Raw genomic sequence first — 22,943 nt, 5'->3', positions numbered from 1 at the left:
TCTACAGTGTTTTTACTGAAATTCTACAATGATGAATCATATGAACAGTTTTCAAATTGAGAACACACTGGTGCAATATAAGATAACCTTTGCATAATAAAGGCAAAAAAAATAAAAGTACAAGATCAGCATCATTGTTATACTAGTCTATCTCTACTTGGCTGAATTATGCTTTTATTTCCTTTCCTTTCTTTGTCTTTTTTGTTTGTTTGTTTGTTTTGTTTTAATTTCAAATCCCTTGCCCCAAAATCTCTGCTGTCCACATCACTCATACATTAGATCCACTAATATCATTATTTAATCTTTATGCTTCAGTAATGCATTTGGCAACGTACAGATGATTTGCTCTTGCTTAAAACTTGTACTAAACTCTATTTGCACTTGAGTAATTTCTGTCTATCATGATGCAAGGAAGCTTTCTAACAAAGAGCAGACAAAAAAGAAGAACAAGCAAGCTAAGTTGTAAGTCTTAATTTTCTTTCTTGACAATGAATACAGTAGTAGTTTTACAAAGTGAGACAGATATTGACTATACAATATTCTTCACAACCATCTAATGCCTATGTGTTAGCAGTGCTTTCAGAGGCTGAAGCTATCCATGAAAATATTTCCAAAACATTTATTCTTGCAGTTCCACGGGCTGTACCTTTCAGAGATTTAATCTTAATTCGGACTGCCTACCAAAGGCTTGGAAAGATGTCAGACCTTTGACTTGACCAACAATCTCTACTTTGGGATAAATAATAGAAAGATATATTTGAGTTTAGATTAATAATTAGATATCACCAGACATAGGCCAGAATCCACTTGACTCTTCTTTTACTTAGAAATTGTTTTACACTAGAATAAATCACACAGAAAAAATAAAAACACAACTCATATTTCAGTTGTTAAGTGGCCTAATGCTCTTCTTGTCAGAGCTCTAATCATTATACAAAAAGGAAAAGAAAGCCTTAGGTTTATGGGCTATAAACCCATATCCAGACTTTGTCTTAGCTTAAGCAGCAACCAGGACACTCAGTTCCTGTTTTAACAGAAAGACCCATCAGTGAACTTAAGTGAACAGGTGACAGATTTTCTCCTAATGTTCCCTGTATCTGAAAGAGAAAACTGTTGCAGAGCAGCAAAGCTACCTCTACTGGACTCTTTTAAGCTTCCTGCATCTACTGCACAGAGGAGTTTGGATTAAACAAAATATTAATTTATTTGTGAAAAACTGCTGACATTTTTTAATTTTTAATGAGCAATTAGGCCTTGTTTAGTTTATATTTCTCAGCATCTGACTGCCAGGTGCAAGGTTCTTTCCTAAATTCACAATGCAGTCAATACAAGATGGGGAAAACAGATGCAAAGTGAAAATTTCTTTCATTTCCTGTCCAATTCACTGTGATTTATGTTGTCTCTGCTGCAAAAAGATGAGGAATGGGCAAATAATTACCACATCTCTTCTTAAGAGTGTCTGATAAGATACAGATGGAGCGTAATGTTTAAGATGGAATGTCTTCTGAATGAAGTGAATTAACTATATAACATAATTATCTACATTATACTATGCTTATAATCAGAGCTGTAAAAATATATATTCCTAATAACGTATTATGTATGTGACTTTAAATTGCTACAGTCAGTAATTAGCAGACCAGATCTTCACAAAGACATAAATTGGAATCACTAGATTTACAGTAGCTGAAGATCTGCACAGAAATATGAGTAACCTAAGCAAAACAGGTCAAGCATACTGATCTTTAGAGGATGACTGAACAAGCAAATCCTAATGAGACTAATATAATTTAAAATCATTGGAAATCCTGAAGATATATGCTGATGAAATGTGAGTAGGAGAAAGGTACTGGGAAACAAAACACTGGGTGAAGAAGCAGTTCCTATGGAAACCCATGGAACTGCAGCATATAGATGATGGCTTTAATTTGCTAGGACAAATTGAAGAGACAGTCTTTTTTGACCCTTAACATCTGGGATATCTATCTGGAATTGGGATTAGCTGGTTAAAATTCTCATTCTTTGTAAAGTGGGATACAGTTGTGCTCATTTTTGCACAGATGTCAACAGTTACACTGAAGGCACCATATAATCTGGAATAAATGTGGGTGTCAAACATACATTCCCAGAAACTCCTTTGTCAGCCCACAGCTGATCTATCATTAAAATAAAACACTTTTAGCTTCTTTATTTTGAACACTTTAATTGAATTTCAGTATTCTGTATGCACTGTCTGTATAGAACCTTGTATGGAGGCTAACAAGTTAATGGAGAAGGGACTATCGAAAATGGAAATCATTTTCATTTGGTGCTGTATTACCTTTGGTACAGTTTTAAAGCCATTCAATTTAAATGAATATTGCATGGGCTTTCTGTGGTAAAGTTGTACACTGAGCCTGCCATTCTATTAATAATATCAAAGAAAATTCACATAGATACATGTTTGTTTTTACTATCACCTTTTTTAAATTACTACAGCTCCTAGGATATACTAAGTGGCTATGGTATTTAAATTCAATTTGACACTAGACACATACTACTGAGGGTTGCCAATTTGCACTTAGTGGGCCTGAATACAGCCCATGATCTTTATGACTGACAGGACAAAAGCAGCTTTGGATATCAGTAAATATGACTTACTTCATTAGCCTCTAAAAGGCTATACAAGACCGTTACAATCACACTGGCTGCTCTTGTGGAAGGTGTGAATGCATCCTAAAGCATACATCTCATATAGGAACAATTCTAGAAAGAAAGTACTGGCAATTATCAGTTTCTCTACTTTCTCCATATAGCAGAGAGTTTTCTTTGATGACTTTATCAGGTGCTTGGCTCAACATGAAGGCCAAGTGTTTATCAGCTAAATTGTACTGCCAAGACTAAAAGGGTACACTTGCAATCCTAAATGGCAAATTCTGTATTGATTAGACTACAGAAATTAAGGTACTTTGTCATCCTCCAGGATAGATAGCCACAGGACAAAGCTACAGAATGGAGCAGTGCAAAAAAGATTGACTTTTTCTGTAATCTAGGAGAAGTCAGTCAAGTCAACAAACACTAATGCACATGCTATCAAGCTGAATCTCTGCACCACTAAGACAGAAAGCAGTTAGTGGTTAAGTTATTGGAATTGGCCTTAGTTGGGACTCAACATAGAAGTCTGAGATTAAAAATTAAAAAAGCAAACTGTCAGAGCCTGACATTGCCGGTATTCTCAGTAACCATGCTAAACTTGTAAATTCTTTTTGTTGAATTTGGGCTGAGAGACAATCCAGATGAGAATAACATGAGGTAGATCTGTACCTGGACCAACAGCAATAGATTCATGTCTGGTAATGGTGATTTTAACTTCAGTGCCTGCAATAACTCCAATATGACACTGCGTGTCAAGTAGAATTTGTCCCTTTCCTGCAAAAGAAGAATATAGTATTATGAATGTTTTGAAATTCACTGGCACCCACTAGTAAACTACAGCAGTAACTTTTCATTTAAATACAAAAATATAAAAGTTATAAAAGTGTGCTTTTTGTTACTATCTTACAAACTTCCACATTTTTGAAATTCTAAAGAACACATAGAACAGACATCATTGAGAAAGATTTTTGCTATACAATATTTTAATATTTCATACATGACAGATTTTATAAGACAGTCATATAGCACAGGCAAGCAGGGTAGATGTCACTGCTTACTTCCGTATAGACAGGAAAAGGACAGTAGTAAGGACTGACAGAGGAAAACAACCCTGGCAATAGTCTTTAGCACTGTTCTCTCACTAAACTTGCTAAAAGTGGTCTAGATTTTACCATATATACTTTTGTTGTCATTTCCCCTTAAAATAAGGTTGTGCGCAGTAAGAAGTTTTAACAATGATTTTCATTCATTAGACTAGCAGTACTTTTCCACTTACACAATAAAAACCATTTTGGCTACAGCTGCTACAACAGAAATATTTTAAAACACATGGTGAAAAATCAGCCAATGCAAATTAGAACACAGAAGCCTAAGAATAGAGCTGTAGAGCTGAAACAGCAAGGCGGTTCAAGAGATAAGAGGAGCTGGTTACGTATCTTACTTTGACATTCTCTTACTTCATAAGATAAGATAAAAAATGTGAAACAAATCCATAGCCTGTTAGTGACCTCCACAACTCAAGAACTTTGATCAGCAGAGAGACTTACATTGAGCTCTCTTTCAAGTGAACATTAGAGAAGAAAAAATGTTTTCTAATAAGAAAAATGTGTTCCAAAATGTGTTTATGATTTAAAGTTTATTATCTCTTGTCTTGTAAATCTCAAGCACTTGCCTGCTCACTTGAGTAAGTTAAACTTCTAACTTTTCATTTAGTAAGGGTCTCAGTTCCTCTGTGACATCTGCAAAATGGAATAATGCTCTTTTCTTCCCCAAAGAAGGACTGTAAGGTACAATATGTGAAGTCAGTTTGCAGCTTATTTCCAGCTGCACGCAGTAGCAAATGCAACTAAAATGAAAGGAGATGGAGGATATGAATAGCTGGAAGACTGAGCTTTGATTACCACAGACCGAGAAGCCAGTCACCATTGTTCCTCAGAAAGATGATGTCACCACACTGTATTTGGGTAATACAAAGCCAAGCAAGTGCCTCCCACAGCATCGACATGTCTTTTAATGAAAACAGATTTTAAATATCAGCCTTTGAGTTGGAAAAAGGCACTAAAACAGCAGAATGGTACGTCTGACATGGAGTCTGTGAATGAAAGACCTGACTTAAATTCCTGTTTTGGCCTATCCAAGCAGAATTTTGATTTTTCAATTACATGGAGCACATGATCTGATAACACATTTTCAGATAGTGCATTTAGCTGATGGAATGAGTCCCATACTGCAGCAGTCTATGCGGCTGAACTTTAAAAAAAAAAAAAAAGCAAACACTGTATCAGCTCAGCTGTATTATGAAACAATGTCTTGAGGAGACAAATACTCAGTCACACATCCTACATGCATGAATGGTGCTCTGATCCTATAATGTCCTCAGTAACTTATCTCCACCAATGCCATAACCAGATGCCAAGAGAAGAATAAAAGCAGGGCAAGCATGTATAATTCCCACTATCGCTCTCATAGTCACCGATTATTTTCTGCTCAGGGGACACCTGAGGTCAACGTGGATTCTGTATGATTTGTAACTGTCAGATTTCTCTTCCATGTGCATGTCAGCCAACCACTTGTGCCCATGTCAATTTTCAGAACCAGCATTATTTGGGAAGGAGTCGTTTGAAGAACCACTTCATTTTACTTGCTTTGACATTAGTTCCTACTTAATACGTCCTTGTTCAGGGATAGCATGAGATTATCCACTTCTGTCTGGTTCACTTGTGACTTTACAAACCTCTGTCACATTCCCATCAGTTGTTGCTTTGTCAGATTGAAGAGACTGACTCAGTTGCTCTTCATATGGAGCTCACTCCACAACTTCATCATTCTTGTTACTTTTATCTGAACTTTATCCAGTTCTATTATATCCTTATTGAGCATGGGGAACAAGAACGGTACATAATACTCAAGGCAAAAGAGGACACTGATGACCTGCTGGAATGTCTATTCCTCAAACAGTGACTCTTCCTACTGTCATCTGCTTTCATAGTCCTGAGAAAAATACACAATGCAGTTAATAATTACGTGCCCCAACACACTGGACAGAATTTTCTATCAGCAGTTCAACACAGTAGCCTGCACATACTGGAAGAGAGGTAGAATTCTTGTCAAAAGCATTCAGCCATGTTAGAAACTAACACCTAAGCTACACAGAATGTAATTGGGCCATCATAAAATGCTTTGTCAGAATACTGGAAAAGAAAGAGAGGCTTCATGAATCCCAGCTTTCCTTGGCCTTAAGGATGATAAAACAGTGAGATAACTCTTTCTCAAACTACTCCTACCTGTCAAAACTCTTAATGTTTTAAAGCACAGACAGATGAAGGAAAATCGAGCAAAATGGTTTTAGACATCTGACCTCTTACTTCCTGCTGTTAATCAGGAGTGATGACATTGAAGTCAATGGCCCAGAGCTCACTTCCCTCTGAAGTCTTCTTAATCCTATCATTCTGCCATTATACTGCTGATAAATATGTATAAGAACTTCATATTTTGCCACAGCTGTGCAAAGTCATATTAGTTCCATGAGAATAAAGCCCAGAGCAGACGTGTAAACATGGTACGAAAGAATCAAGGATGCAACCCTTTTAGTTTCTGTTCAGCCAAAGCTACCCTCTCGAATGCCTGTGCATCCCTATCAAACAAATGCCTTGCGAACTTTAAACTATGACTTTGCTAAGGCAAATATATAGAATGTGAAACTATCAGAACTTGTTTCAAACAGTACCTCAGGGTCCAAACTTAGTAAACAGAAGAGGTTTTTTATATGGTTTAATAGAGTAACATGCTATCTCTCCAAATAATCTAGGAGAAAGCAGAAAGTCTTTGTATTTGCCTCCGTTGCTACTGCAGTAATTAAAAATACTGAGGATATACCCTCAGTTCTTCCAAAATTTCAATAGTAAAACCTTACTGTGTACAGTCCAGTGGAATACTCCATTTATTAAACAGTATATTACTAACAACAGTATGATAGTAAAATACTAAGCTTAGAATGAAGTGTCAGTAGCTGTAGGAGATAAGAAAGCCAAAAAGTATCCCTAAGAGACTTGAGAGGAAAACTGAAGGTAACATGATAACAATCTAAAAAAGAGATGCTACCCTCAACTGAGAGTTCCAAAGGCATTGAAAAAAAAAAAACGAATTGCTGAGCTGGAACAGAATCTCAGACAAGGACATATATCAGACTGATGTGAGTCTTCAGACTCAAAGATACAGAGATATTTCTGCCACGAGATATTAGGAAATTGTTGATGATTAAAAAACAAAAAAGATTTGGAGTGGTCAGGCAGCATTCCTCTCTTTGAAGTACACATTAAAGTGGTTTGCTGCTGGAAGAGATGAAATTCCTTCATACTACAGCTGAAAGTTCTGTGAGTTTTGTTTGAGCCAGTAAAAACTAACAATTAATTCCGAACAGTTGTAATGCTCTCAAATTATTTTCCTTCTGCAATTTGCTTCTACATTGTATTCTATCACAAATAGCGCTATTTGGTTACAGAATGTCCACTGCAGGGAAACACAGAGAGTGCAACTAGCTGTTTTTTTTTCTCTAAAAGTATTCATTAATTTATTTTTTCCAATGTAAAACCATAGCACACTTTCAGCAATAACTTGGATAATGTATTATGAAGTTCCACTAAATTAAGCTTTTTGTGGAAAAAAATTGCAGGAGAACATTCACTAATGATTCCATTTATGGGTCACAAGGTTGCATTAAACTAAATCAAGAAGGAGCTTTTACCAAGTGCTATAATCTTAGCTTCCTGCATGCAATTAAGACACAATACAGTTACAGAATATTGAACCAGGAAGCACACAAGAAAAACACTAGGTTGTTTAATATCATGTTCTAATAAAATTTTAATTAAATAACTGAAACTGCAGAGGCAGTATGAGGGGAGTGAAATACTTCCTGTATTTCACCATTTGCTTTAGAAGGTATACATAAAATTGCCTTATCAGATATCAAATGCAGCAGTTGTTTCAATTTTAAATGTGTGGGGTTTTTTTATTGTTTCAGTGAAATCTCAGCCAATTCTCAGTTAACATTTCTCTCATTTTACTTTGCCTTGCCCAAAGCCTGAACTATAGATCTAACTCAAATTACTTCCAGTAATTGGAGAATCTCTTCTGTACTCATGATTTTTTTTTCTTTCATAAACTCTTTTCTTTCAAATGAGACAAAAAAGTAATATTTGCTTTCTGCAGTTAAACATACTAATAGATTCTCTTAATCTTCAAACCATTGCATCTGGTGAAAGGTCTTTGTATTTTCTTGTGGTGCATCTTTTCTGTGAGAGTGTCATTGCTTCTTTTGTTTCATTTTTAATGCATGTTCAGTGATTTTAAGTCTTGCATGCACTAAGTGATGTTAACTTCTCACCAATTGCAATAAAAATGAACCTGACAAGTAACTGAGTGTTATTTGTATACTGTATCTTTCAACCAGAATCTTAAAAACTTTTTCCAGGTGTTTTGTTTTCTTTTCTACTCAGCTTAGAGCTATGCATACCAAAGTGAGATACCTAATACAGAATAAAACAGGATTCTAATTTGTGGAATCTTCCGCTGTAATCATCAGTCTGTTGCCTCCCCTCACAGCTTGGCTTTCAAGTGGCACTACTGGGAATATTTAGGATTTTATTGTGCAAAGTATGTGGCTAAATCCATGCACTAGGATATATACAATTATACAGACAGTCATGCATGAATACCAAATGTCACCTCTAAGAGGGAAAAATTTTCAAAAGTTGTGAAATTGTATCAAAGTTTTTTTCTGAGCAATGCTTTCAGTAGATTCCCTTTAACTATCTATACTGGGAATGTGAAATTCAGTGTTATTGATAGGTGCTGCATCGTCATCACTACTTGATTAACCAAACTACATTAAAACCATTGACATGTCTCAAACTTGACACTGATTTCATCTTTACTTACAAATATCCTACTTGATGGTAGTAGGACTCTGTCTTATTTTCAGTGGTCTCTAATGGAAGTTATAATCTTACTGTTACCTTAGTGAAGGCTCGGTAGCACAAACCACACAGTTCCACCAGGTAGGCCAGAGTGAAGACAGCATTCTGAATGACAAAACTTAGTAATTTTGAAAAAGGCTCCAGAAGACTCTGCAATGACATGATTTAGGGAAGTCAGAACTCAGCAAACAACAAAAGGCATTCCAAAGGCTCAGCAAAACAAAAGGCATTCCAATTCAGATATATCTGAATGGAACACCATCATTATTGTTAGTTCAGAAATGATTTTGCTGTGATCTACACTGCTTCAGTCAAATGGCTATTCTATCTACCACAATTTCATGCTCGTACAACAAATTAGAAGAAAAAGAATTTTTAAAAGTTTATTCTCTAGTGTTTATGAGACATCAGAGATTCTGTAGTGTTTATGCAGGAAAACCTTACTGATCTCAGAGGAACTGTACTAGTGAGAACTGCAGAATTGGCCTCTGAGGAAGTTAATTACTTTTTTTTTTTTTTTGGTGGAGAATATCAAATCTTTAAGATACACCCTCACACCCACAAAGGAACACAATCCCACCCACACTTTGTACTACCCTAGGTTGCAAAGCTCTTACCATTCTCCACCATGTATCAGGTTGCACAAATTTATGCTTAAGTATTATGTTTTCCTAGCTAGTGGATAAAAACACATTTGCAGAATAATGCAGGTTGGTTGAACAGGAGGCAACAGAGTGTTCTTGAAACTTACCCTTGTGGCACTAGTGGTAGGTATCTTCAGCAAGCAAATCATTATTCTTAAACTAGAATCTAAAGAACACTGTGGACATTTTGAAGGGAAAAAAAAAGTTAGTACCTTTCTGTGTACATCTCTTACTTTTAGTGGTGGCAGCTATTAATAAGCTACAGGTGAAGTCTGAAAAATGATCTCTGATGACTGATTTTTAGTTACTTTGCCTCAATTATTACTTATTTCTGAACATGTAATCATATCCCCTCAATGGTAACATTACCTCAAGTCTCAAGAAAATTTGACAGAAGCGCTGGATTTAGAAAAATTACATTTACCTTTGGTATTACAAAAATCTCCTTGAAATACATTCCCACTGTAGTGAAAATGGATTTAAAAACGGAGTGAATTTGCACCATCTATCTCATTTCTGTGATTGTCCCGGACTATGATATTTCCCTGTACATCAAGATAGGCTGCGCCCCATGGCATTAGAATAAGCTCTGGCAATAGCTGCTCCAGAGGCCCCATTAAATGTGTTCCCTAAGGTGTAATTGATTTTTCTTCCGTGTAAATCACACAGGTTGCAACAGTGAATGGAATGTCAAGGATCTGTCCTTTGTCTCACCTTGTCCCAGGTGCAAACATCTAGAAGAGCAAAGAGTCATATATGACCCTGGAGGACAGGTGATTGTTTTACTTCTACCACTAATTATACTTCCCATGAATAAAGGGAAGTCATAGTAAACACTCCACCTAACTGGACAGAACCAAGGAATTTAATGTTTCACATAGCTTGAGAGTGACACAGTTTAAAAAGTAATTCACAAAGTTAGATGCTGGATCCTTCAGCTCACACTGATCAACATGCTTTTGCACAGAAGAAATTATTGCTTGGCCCATTCATGCTGTGAGAAAAGAAGTCAGAATAAGAGTATCAGAATTCCATGTTTACTGGAAAGAATCAGAAATTTTTTTACTGTGTTAACTGAAAAAACATCAGGAAATGTACACAGTAGGAAATAAGGCCTCTCTGCTTTGAGCACTCAGGAATAAGAGCCCAAAACTTCTAGATTCAGTTTTCTTATACATTCAGTTTCCATCCATATATAGCCAGAACTATAACTTGGTCAAACAAGCAGGCTGGGCCCAGTTACTTATGGGAATAGTTCCAGTAGTCTCACATTTTACTCTGCCTGTCTGAGTATTGTGTAATTTTAGCAAATTAATTAGGTGGTGCTGGTCTTCTTGTGAGATTTAGTTAGTTTTAAGTCAAAACCAAACAGATGCCAAAACACTGATTCTCTCTAATGCAGTAATCTAATCTGACAAATTCAGGGTATGGAAAGTGTAGAGGAGAAAAAATATCTAACAAATTGTGAAGGAGTACTCTCTAGTCAGAGTTGTTATTGCTTCCTATGGAAAAAAAAAATATTATTAAAGAGATAGATTGGGAGTACAATAAATTTAGTCCTCTGTAAACATTAGTTGCATCATTGGAAAACATTCACAACCACCTGTACTCTGGCTCTCATCCACAACTTTCCCACTGTTTCTGTACATCCTGACCAATGCTAGTAAAGCTCATTTCAAACATCTGTATCATACCTTAAGTGGCAAAACACAAGGGAGTTTGGTAAGGAAGGTCTGAAACTGATTACTAATTGTAGTCCAAAGGTTGCTGGGCGAATCCATTGGCAAGGCTTCCATAAAGGTAGCAATATTTTCCAAACAGCGTAGCATCGCACCCCCTGCTGGTAAATTCTTTTTGTTATTTAAACCCTGGGAAACAAAATGACAACTATAAACAAATGGAAACATGGACGCTTAAACAATATTTGGAATTTCAGAGGTTAATTTTTCCTATTAAATACTACTTACATCTTGTATAGCACTAATGATAAAATGTTTTCTGAGGAATTTGACCTGAGTTTGTGATAGTTAAGTCTAGTTCATTTCCTAAAGTACTGACCAAGAGGTTTCAATATCAAAAGCTTAAGATGCTGAACTTTGAGAGAAAATTTTATACACAAAGTCCTAACTCATATTCTGCCTATATTGTCATGGCACTAAAAAAAGAAAGCACAACTCATATTAACCTGTAGCTTGTCCATATTTTCCTTTGGCTAATTTTAAAGAAGCCATTAATGTTCAGTAAGTGATGCACAATTTTTTGGCTTGTGTACTAAGGACAGGACTGGAAAGATGTAAATAATTTTAAAGTTCTGTCAAAATCTTTGTTTGATTCTATGTTCTTGGAAGAGCAGGAGTATGGAAGTGATTAGTACTCATGGCATGCTAAAAGTTACAACAGAAACAAGCCAAGAGCACAGAAGGAAGTTGGCGAAAAGCAAGCAATAGATCTTTGGATTATTTAAAGAAAGTGCCATCAGACACAGATGAGAAAGCCTATATAGGAAGATAAATATTTCTGAAAACCAGAAATAGTGCAGGGAAAGAGATGGTCTAAGCTGCTAAAGAATAAGACAGATCAAGGAGCTGGTCTGTGGGAAAAAAAAAAAAAAAAAAGAAGAAAAAAGAAAAAAAGTTATCAGTCAGAATAAAACCCAGAAGAAAAAAGGTGAGGATCCTGCTTCCAGTGACCAAAAAAAAAAAAAAAAAAAAAAAAACACCACATTACTTTTAGTGATATAAGTTTGAACTCCTAGTGCATGAGGAGAGGTGACTTCAGTAAGTCTGATAATGCCTAATAAGGCTAGCAACATTAATAGCGGGATAGCCAACATACCTCTAACAGTTGGCTTAGAGCAGCAATAGAACTCAACTCACTGAAGTCCATCAGAGATGTGGCTAAGGTCCGTAAGAAACTTCCATCTAAAATTGGAATGACATTTTTTCACTGGGTGTTCATATGGGGATAATTGTAGGGGTCAGAATTGTATTCAGGTACTGTCGATCACCTTTAATATTGCTCTGAAAGAGCTGGGGGAAGATGCCATTGGGAGCGAGCTGATGGAACACACAGCGGAGGAACTGCTTGGCCACACCTGCAGCATTTCCAGGGATCATCATGCTGGAATGAAAGGAAGGAAAAGAATGTATAGAAATTGCCTTGCAGATAAAACACTTCTCTAACCTGAAAACATAGTGATAATAAATAAGATTCTATTCTTAATTATAAAAGTGTTCAGTTATGAGAAAGACATAAGCAGAACTTTCCTGATTCAAAAAAATTATTAATTTTACTTTATTAATTCAGGTCAATTATGCAGAGATGGAATTCTGTTTTTGTTTGTGAGTTGTCAGGATTTGAAATACAATCCTGCTCTCACCTTGTGGATTTCAGTGGTACAGATTCTTGGTTTTACCATAAAGCACAAGAGAAATAGGTAAACGGGCACATTACAATTATTAATTTGCTTCAAGAGTTTAAATATTTCCTAATCTCTCACAAATTGAATGGTTTTGTTAAAAAAACAACTTAAGTATTATCTATTTACTCATGAACTGCACTTCTTAGCACTTTTTGCAGCTTTTCAAAACAAATTTATCCTATTCAGCATCTTTTTTAAGTGATGAGACATCACTAGGAAGGGATCTTCATGGTTGAGGATGACTCATTTCACCTCACTTCATTGAATACATGAAGACAGTTTATCAAGGCAAATAGTGAGCAAACACTGAACAAGCTAGAACGATCTGCACTGAAATTCTGGAAATCAGGAGGCATCTTTAAATGAATCTAATTAATCTGAATCTGATTTTTTTTTTTTGTATTCACTACATATGAATACGAGTCCCTATCCATGCTCAAGAGGCAAAAAAAATATATGAATGAAATTAAACTCTCACTTAGAAACTTAAAAAAAAAAAAAAAATTACATTTAATTGTTTTCATGGTCAAGGAGGACAATGCTTTAAATTCATTACTGGACAAGGTATCTTTTGCTACTATACCTTTCTGCTTGATTAGAGAAACTGGTACTTGATGCCAACCTGCAACAAAAATAACAACAATTGAAGCTCATACGCTTTTATGTTTTTTTGTGTTCCATTTTGAATAAAGTCAGTAGACTATAGTTCTACAGAATGTTTAAAATGTTACCAGAAAGTTCTCCTGAAGCGCTCTGAAATTCACACAAATCATACTGGAACAACGTACAAACTCTAACCAGTTCTGTCACAAATACTTCTCAGATTTGAAGACAATTCTACTTCCCTTCCTGTTCCAGAATGATGAAAATGAAGTGAAAACTACTGTCATATGCATATCTAAAACAATTACTAATCTAAAAGGATGTGGCAAAGAATAAACTTTGCCAGAAGCTGCATACGGAGTGAATTGTTTCTGATTAACACGGCAGCATAGACTGAGCCAAAATTCTCCACTTGGCAACCTGAATTGAGGCTTCTCATTTCAGATTTTTGGCACCTAAGTAAGTGGCTTAATTTCAGAAACAGTAAGTATATCAGAGCTCTTACAAAATCAGATGCAAAAGTCAGGGGGTTCTCAAAAATCACATAATCCATTTTTAGTACCTAAATATGGACTAGGAAGCCCAAAATGGGAATCCATTTGAGAAAATACTTAATACAAGCATAAAACAAATCACACACTTAAGTATGCAGAACATGTAAACAAACAGAGTCAGAGCTTATACTATCAAAGCAATGCACATTTAGTAATAAAAGTCACTAAAAGTTGGAAGCATCACCTAGATACAAAATACCACGCAATTTTTACTTTCATCTGGTATGTGTCAGTATTCCAGCTGGTACAAGATACAACTGAATTGCAAGTTCATAGAAAAAGACCAGTTTGCATCAGCAGATGAACTGGCTTTTAACATTTATCTTTGATTCAAGATCCTTTCAGGGTAGATTTAGCTTTTGCTTAATCCTCTGTCAGCCTCAGCTCAGAAGGTTTCTTCTCCAGTCTCCACTACAAACCAAAAGAAGGATCCTAAAGCAGCTCAGTCAAGTGACTGAGCCAGAATGGATGGTGATTTCCATTAATGATGCATGACAAGCTGGACACACAGCATACTTTCAGCTGTGAAATAATCTCAGGTTGGATAATGCAGTGGATTGAAGATAATATTATCTTCAGTTGTCCCAGCATAAATCAGAAAAAAATCAATAGAGTCCATGAGTCCACTGTTGTTAAGAGGAGTCCAGGCTAAAATCAAATGTATTTTCTGACGTACAAATTAATTCTGAGTGAAAACAGCTCTGAGGCCACCTTCAATCAATACAAGCCTAGATCCTGGAATAACTGAAGCATCAGCTTACCTTAAAGTGCATGCGGATTTCTGCAGAATTTGGTGGAACTAATCACATGCCAATAGACATCACAGCTATTTCCAAAAATCTAATGAATTTTCAGAAACAAAAGCATAACAATTTTCTTCTGAAGGAAATCAAATTTCTATGCAAAGTTTCTCCCCTCCATCTGAATGCTATAATGCAAGCATGTTGTGAAGGAGTGTTGTTTTTGTTTGTTTGTTTTATAATAAACAAAACATTTAAATTCTAATTTCCAAATGGAAAAACATCGTGAGACATGAACTACATTAAATACTTGGGAACAACTAAAGCTTTTTGAAATTAACAGCCTGTATGTGTTTATCACTAGCACTCTAAATAATATTTGAACAAACTCTCATCACCATCTCCACTTATTACCTCATTACTTACGTTCAATGTAATTCCATTCTAGATAGCCACTTACTGCTCCTAGAATTTGCCAGAAAAGGCAGCTAGTAGGAACAACATGGGACATTTACCAAAAATACTCCATGCTGCATGCCATCTGCTGCTTTAAAAAACCATCTTCCTCCAAAGATGCAGCATTCCTTCTTCAAAGCACAGAAGAAGTTAAACCACTCAGCCCACATCCCTGATAATTTATCTTCCAATTGATTCACTCTCTATGACTTCTTAATGACTGCTAGTTCTGTATTTACAAGAATCACGCAGATGGAAAGCATCTGTCTAGATTAGAAATTTTGCCTCCACTAGAGTTTATCAGCAGTAAACTGCAGCACTGGAATTAATGAAAATAGAGGGCTTGAATAGTAGCTGTGTTTAACTGGAAGTGGGAGATGGGGAGGCAGGGCTGTAAAGAGCCATGTCCCTGCACAAGTCAGTCAAGCAACTTCTGACACTGAAAGTAATATGGAGAGGAGAGCAGTGCCATTTCTGCGTGTGTAGTGTTGCTCAGAAGTTCCTTCTGAAACACATAGAATGCATCTCTCCCACATCTTAAGCAACAAGTTGTGAAAGCAGCTGAAGCAGCAGTGACAAGTACTACAATACAATGGTGCATTTCAGTTATCCAGTGCATATCTCGTGAAAGTCACAACAGATAAACAGCAGAGATGCCAAACATTTAAGACATTATCAAAGACAACTTGATAGAGCATCTGGTTAGGAAGCCAAGACGTGCAAATCTTTAGTTTTAATAACAAAATATGGTTGAGGAACCTGAAAAGTTCTTCAAGTAAGCAGAACCAGATATTATATATAACTTCATATAATGAAGTTTATGTAAACTCAATTGCAGGTATTCTTTCAATTACATGGAAATGAGGACAGGCCTGAATTTACCTTCCAACAGACTGCATGATGTCTAACAGTAGAGGAGCAGCCAAGTCTGGACTAAGGTGAATGAAGGTTGAGAGCACAACTATTGCCAGGCCTAGTGTTTCTTCATCATATTCTTCAAGAATTGCTCCACAATCATGGCATCTGCAAGGAACAGTAAAACAGACATTGAGAAATTCAAAACAATGCATTCAGCCATATTTATGTCTTTTTAAAGTACTATAATTTAGTACTTTCTATTCAGAATTAATTTAGTAAAAAATGTTATTCTGATCTTTCTATAATTAACCAAAGTCCATGGCTTTCAAATATTAATAAAGGTTTCTGCTAGCTGCACTTGCTGTTTCTGCACTGACGAAGGAAGAGCACAGTGTATGTCTAAGTTTTGAGTCTTACACTGGTAATGCTAAGTTTCCCTCACTCTGTATTGGACTGCTTCAGTTTGCACTATCCAAGAGGAATCTATCACACTGAAGACTAGCCCTAGCAATGTTAACATCAGCCAGTTCACGCCACTTGGTTTTGGGGAAAGGGTCATGTCCCTGGCACTTTTCTATATAGCAGCATAGGCACAATGACATACATAGATGATCTCAAAAAGAGAGAACAATTTCACATTGTCCTTTCTGTTATGAATTATGAGTAACAGATTATGCAACTAGAAGCAATAACCTGATTGGCCTACACAGCATTTATCACTCTTAAGGAAATGAAAGAAGAAAATGAGAGAACCAATCAGGGGCACAGAACCTTAGACTTTGGAGAAACCTCCTTTTCCAGGACAAATTTGCTGCTGAGTCACTTCCTCCTCCTCAAATACTAAAAAACAACCAAAGAAGTTCTGAAAGAACTCTCTAATGTCTAATTATATAGAGGATGTCAGACTCAGGAGAGATGAGACAGGCTTTCACAACCAAGCATAAAAACCAAACCAATGTGGGAAACTAGCTTATCTCAGCCCAGTTTGCTTAATTTAATCAATCAGTTGCTAATGATTCCAATAGATTGTGATATTTCAACCTAATGGAATTGTACAGGCAATTTTCTTGACTTTGTCACTAAACAAAAGGAAAATATGCCAACAAAGTCATAAAAATCAAGCTCAGCTGGTCTACATGTTAATAGGTCGTTACCTATAACATGTAGACCAGCTGAGCTTGATTTTGTTAGAGCTAGAGCTTTGGAGAATTGATAAAAGGATGTGTCAAAGATAATCCTAACCTTGGGGATCCTTCACTTTGTGACACTATAAGGTCTGCTTCCAGTCACAGCCTGCTCATTGGCCTTAACCAGTGATCATTCTGGTAGATCTGTTTACCGGACTGAGCACAGTAGCACAACCAGGAACTTACAGTTTCTATTCATAGTTTTTCAGTAATTCAACACGTAGCTCTTTTCTGACAGCTTTCCTTCTCCATTAAATGAGTACACTTAATACTTATTTTCAGAGGCATTTTAACCAACAAGTAGATGTTTGCAAAACCCTTTGGGATTAGTGCTATGTTGGTAACAGAAGTGTTGATGGGTAATCACAACTTTCTACTTCAACTGAAAACCAGAAGAATTTGAAAAATAACCTTTTTCTTCCTAAGGTGAGAGTGGTTTCCAGTGATCACAAGGAACCATTGATTTAAAATAGGGAACAGTACAATTTCACCCATTTAAGCAATCAGTTTTAATTAAAGAAAAATCCAAAATTTCTGTTACCCAAGTGTCCTTAGTAGGTTACATATATTGTATAATTCTAATCATGCAATTATCCAGTTTTAAATGAAGGGTAGAAACTGTCTCCCTTCCCCTTCATGTACATACAGTAGCCTGAGTTGTATTCTCGCCAGTGCAAACTCACAGATATCCCACTGAGTTGGAAACATATCTTGTGGGCAGTGTTTTGAAATTTTTTAACTTAGAATAAAATATATTAATTAATTCAAAAAAGATAGCATACAGTTAAAAGATAAAAAGTAAACTTTATTTCTGTTAAGTATATTTGTATTTACTTTGATCTATATGAAGTTTAACTAGTTTTTTGAAAGAAACAGAAAATGAACTTACTTGTCAGTCATCACAGTGGGCTGGTCATCAGCAAATTCTTCTGGTGCAGGTACAAACATACTGACTATACTGGGTGCTGATAACAAGCTAGATTTTGTGGCACCTTTAGGCAGTAAGGAACAATAAAAACAGAAAAGCAAAAGGAAATCACTAAGCAGAATCCCAAACTGCACTGGCCTGAAGATCAGGCTTGTAAGGATGAGCCATGATTTGACTGTGCATGGATTAAGAAATATGTATGTCAACAAAAAAATATAGCATGTTCCTCCAATTAACTATAACTATCAACTATCCTTGAAAAAAAGATAACAAAGAAAGCAAATTCTGGGAAGGGCAGGTATCTGTGTATCTACCCATATTTAGGAAGAGAGGATAATTCTACAGATTGTATTAGACTGGAAGAAGATTTGCATCCTTCCTCATACTTTCAGGGAATCACCTTCTCACCATTATTAATGACATGAAGAAGTAAAAAAGTTTGTATGCCCAACCACCATGTCATCAGCTTATTCACAGCATCCCTAACAGAGGCATGAGAGAAAAATAAAAAAAGGGACAGTTAGAAGAAAGAATTTATAAGAACTTGAGAAACACTGAAAGCATTAGAGGGCTGGTAATTATAAATACTTTCCATTTAAAGTTTTCACAAGCATCTTGATTCTACAAAACTGAGTTTTTCAGCTGGGAGCCCAGAGACAGCATAACTTTGCCAATATATGAGATTTCTTTAGCACTAGGCAAATTGTGCACCACTGTTTTCAGACAGATGTTTATTTAAAATGAAAAGTTGTGTAAAATGGAAAATCCAAACTCTTTGCTTATTTATGTTCTGTTTTCCAGAATTAAACCAGAATAAGGTAGTCTGAAAATCTAACCAGTATGACAGTCTTCTCCGTTAATCCCTTTTTCTGCATTAAGTATTAATGTTAAATAATTTCAGGAAAAAAAAAAAAAAAGTATAAGTGGTAGGACTCCAGCTACTTTAGCTGCAAAGGAAACCTCAGGATGATGAATCCAATGTTAATGGGCTTGTGGATAGGCCATCAGGAACTTCTATCAAAGTTATGGTGATATATAAGTCATGTCATTCATCTTAGGTACATTTCAGTGGTCATTTAAATATTGTTGGCAGTTTCATCCTGCAGGTTAGCAAGACAGAGAGATTTAATTCCTATGAAAAAAATACCTTATGTTTGCGCTTTGTATAGCTGGCATGATAGACTGCATTACAACTGCTCCCAGAAAGATCAGCTCAATTAATGAATCCAGGGAACTCAGCTGATAGACACCATCACATCGTGTATAAGCTGCCCCAAAGGCATCTCATTCCAAAGATCTATCTATGACAAGCACATTTTTTAATCAACTTTTAGAAAAGTATCTATGCCTATTTAATCTGAATTCAATCACATGTTAATGTTACCAACTTTTTTTCTGGTTCTTTCAATCTGCAGATTCAAACTTAACATTAATATTAGCATGTTCTGACAATATTTAACTATGGAGGTGGCTTCCCATGGATGCTTAGTTCAGAAAGAATTTCTGATAAGATAATCCGAGCTATAAAAGGAAAATCAAATTTAATAGCACCTCTCAGGCAAAATAAGAAGCTCAGAAGATTCCATAATATTTGAACTGAAAATACGAGTGTTGAGGTTTATTTCACAAGAAGATGATATTTTACTCAGAAAAAAATATATTTCTTTACATACGGAGTTCACTATTTCATAATTGTTCCCTGAGACTTATCTGGATGAAAACAGACACTCTAGGAAGCCCAGAATACTCTTCAGAAATGTAGGACATCATCCAGAACATAAGGAATAGAAGATTTTCCATATATTTCCAGCCAATTACTTTCCCCTTAACAAACAAATCAAGATCTCTCTATTGTGAATTTAGAAGTTCACTGTCATCTTCTCCAGATAGAAGGCCCATTGCAGCATGCAAGTATTAATAGCTGTCATAATGCAGGACACAATGTTGGGATAGAATTCAACTATACAAAAATGTCCTTCACTCGTTTACTGAACAGAAGAAAAAAAAACACGATTTAGTTGGAAGAAGGTAGGTCACTGCCACATCACAAGATTGTAAGAAAATCTGTACATCTTTGGCTATGAGGATATTGAATTGGCAACTTCCAGCTTGACAGCACAAGCCCAGCCAGAGAAAACAGTAGCAGAAAGCCAGTGCCTCTCATCAGCTGACCCTGTGTTGAATGAAAAGATTTGTCTAATACTTTTTCAGTAATGTATTCTGCAGGACAGTTGAGGGCTTTAAGATAGCTGAATGGAACACAAAATTCACTGTTATTTGGTACTAATGAGAAAACATTCCTAGTAGTCTTTGCAGAGAGATCAGGTCAACTGGACACTGAACTAACCTCTGATTCTTAGCGGTGGTCCCTCCAAGTCAGGGTTTAGGCAAACAGGGACATTGCATAGCCGTTTTCCATGCTGTATCTGCTCTGTGAATAAATACAGAACTTCAGTCTCCATCACTATGAATCCAGTACATCACCAGTACAAGAAGATATAAACAGTTAAACCAAGAAAAAGACAAATAAAACAGCTTTGGGGGGAAAAAAAAGGAAAAAAAAAAAAAGAAAGAAAAAAAAAGTTAATTTTTAAGCATAGAAAGAGCAAAAGAAAAAGGGAGGAATAGAAAAATAGAAGTCCACAAAAGGAAAAGTGACAGATTACAGAAAACCAAAGAAGGCATTTTGAGAAATCCAACTAAACAAGAAATGAAGAGCTAACTGTAAAGATTCAACAAGGTACAGAATATAAGAGCCACAATAAAAAAACATTAATGTTTAGAAATACCATAGACTAGAAGTTCATGTATAGCTTGTTCTGACAGATGCTAGACATGCAATGATTTTAATGTACAGATAACAAGCTTGAGAAAGAAAGTTTTGAAATAAGAAATGAGAAGCATGGTACCTACCCGTGTTTAAAAAAATAAAAAGCATGCATGGACCAAGCTTGTGTCATATAATTCTGCATTATAACAGTTGTTACACTTGAGCATGAGTCTCAAAACTGTAGCGTGACATTGAAATGATTAACAGTCAAACTGACCATTTGTCCTGAAAAAAAAGTAATCTGTCCAAATAGTATTTTTACTTTAAAGCTAGTGGTTGAAAAGGAGACAGAGATGCAAAGGTTTCTGGAAGAAAACACTTTACTTAGTATCTCAATAATTGTAGGCCTTTAGTTGTTATGAATGTTAGACAGAAAAGTAGCAGGTATTATGAAGTAATCTAGTGGACTTAGAACAAGGTTAACAAGATGGAGCTCCTACGTGGTTTTGAGTATTGACCTGTTCTTCTGAAATGTAGGATAAATACTTCTCACAGAAGGACATTAGTATCTTCTTAATATCTAAAAACCTGTCTGAAAATCGAAGTGATACCAACTAAGTCTCTTTAAGAAACAAACTTATTTGCTGATAAGACAAAAACCATTGCTACTTTTGACAAATTCTCCCCTTTATGATTTAAGGATCTCATGCTGAGCATGCCACTCAGCAGACTGGACTATCAGAAAGGAAAGACCTGAGGTATACGCTTATACCTTTAGCCATGTTTCAGATACAATATTTAGTTTGATGGAACTGAAGGCTGAAGACTGAATTAAGCAAAACCTTGAGCACAACTGTCCAGAACTGGTAGACATTCATTCAACACACTAAATTCCACAAGAGGTTTTAAGCATTCTCTTCTCTGGACACATGTGGACCTTCTCCTAAGTTCATAAGAAGCACAATTCCATTATGTCACTAACACCAAGATGGGCAATGAATGATCTAGTCTCTAATACAAAATATAATTATTTCATTGTTTAGTGGTATCTGCTGTCAATTTGAGCACAAGAGAACAATTTTTAAAGAAGATTTTTTTAAAAAAGTAAAACTTCACATGAAGAACGAGGAAATTATGTGCTTATTTCTATTTTCATTGTCTGCTTTATTTTCATCTTGAGCGGTGAAAAAGGTAAGTAAATGGAAAACAAACTTCAGGTGTTCATCATGAGCTGGCAGAAACTTTCAGAGCTTTCAGAGAAATGAAACTGGATAGTATAGCGTGCAAATCCTTAGTGTACCAACACCATTGTAAACACATATGCAAATTAATGATTCCATGCATCAAGGATGAAATTCTATACTTAATGAAATCAACAGCAATACTTCTATTTCAATCAGCTAGATCCCTGGTATGCAAAATTATGGGGACACCATTGTACCAGAGGGGCTACATCCCAAATATCCCAACTCACACCAGGTGAGAATCTGCTATTTACTATGCAGGTTCCTCTTTAGACTTGAGACTGATTATTTACCTGCAGAGGTAGAATAAAAACACCTACTCTTCTAGTGGATTGATACAGAAAGTAATTGGTTTAAGGAAATAAAAATAAGGAACAATAAACGCAGCTCACCAGTATCCCAAGTGCTGATATTGTGGGGAGCACTAGACTGGTGTTCCAGCTGCCTCTTCATTAGCTGGTTCATTGTCAGAGCTCCCAAAGAGCCTCTTTTCATTTGTCTGAACTGAGCTGCAAGTCAGAAATGCAAAAGGATTTCAAGGGCTCAAACAACATGTAAAACTACTCTTATTTCCTGAACTTTCAAGCCAGTATGAGGTAAATAGAGATAGGACACGAATTGCTCAAGGATCCTGCTCGAGTCAATACACATTTTTCACACAGCTACACAGGGTAAAATTACGGCCAAATGACATATCATAAATGATTTGGATCTACGATCTTATCTACTATGCCTATTGTCAGTACCTTTTTGTCACCAAATAACACAAGTTCTTCAAAATACTAGGTGTCTGTGCAGTGTAAGATACTACCCCAAAGTTCCCATGCAGATAGGTGATAAACTCATGCACTGTGTTCTGAGAAAGGAAACACGGTCTGGTCTCCTCCCAGCAAAGTATGGAGGACTACTGTATCTATGCTCACTAG

The 22,943-nt window shown here is 36.0% G+C and overlaps 1 protein-coding gene across 19 annotated transcripts in view; it reads right to left on the bottom strand.

Moving 5' to 3' along the window:
- The window catches only part of UNC79 (unc-79 subunit of NALCN channel complex), a 96,537-nt gene that overhangs the window by 17,165 nt on the left and 56,429 nt on the right, over positions 1-22,943 (bottom strand). For 14 of the 19 annotated variants that reach the window (XR_014883736.1, XM_085225536.1, XM_085225537.1 and 11 more), the window contains 11 exons: positions 22,410-22,526; positions 20,351-20,434; positions 17,965-18,067; positions 15,913-16,053; positions 13,261-13,299; positions 12,264-12,376; positions 12,092-12,177; positions 10,951-11,124; positions 9,364-9,432; positions 8,652-8,762; positions 3,304-3,408 (listed from right to left, as the gene is read on the bottom strand). Coding sequence is in view for 17 of the 19 variants with exons in the window: in XM_085225536.1 (XP_085081662.1) it covers positions 3,304-3,408; positions 8,652-8,762; positions 9,364-9,432; positions 10,951-11,124; positions 12,092-12,177; positions 12,264-12,376; positions 13,261-13,299; positions 15,913-16,053; positions 17,965-18,067; positions 20,351-20,434; positions 22,410-22,526 (1,142 nt within the window). In the remaining 2 variants the exon portion in view is untranslated. Of the gene's footprint in view, positions 1-3,303; positions 3,409-4,307; positions 5,626-8,651; positions 8,763-9,363; positions 9,433-10,950; positions 11,144-12,091; positions 12,178-12,263; positions 12,377-13,260; positions 13,300-15,912; positions 16,054-17,964; positions 18,068-20,350; positions 20,435-22,409; positions 22,527-22,943 lie in introns of those variants that run through there. The other 5 variants (XM_085225547.1, XM_019615844.3, XM_085225545.1 and 2 more) reach the window with 4 other exon arrangements.

This window comes from Meleagris gallopavo, chromosome 5, assembly GCF_905368555.1.
Source record: "Meleagris gallopavo chromosome 5, MGAL_WU_HG_1.1, whole genome shotgun sequence".
Taxonomy (NCBI): Eukaryota; Metazoa; Chordata; class Aves; order Galliformes; family Phasianidae; genus Meleagris; species Meleagris gallopavo.
This window is presented reverse-complemented; position numbering and strand designations above follow the sequence as displayed.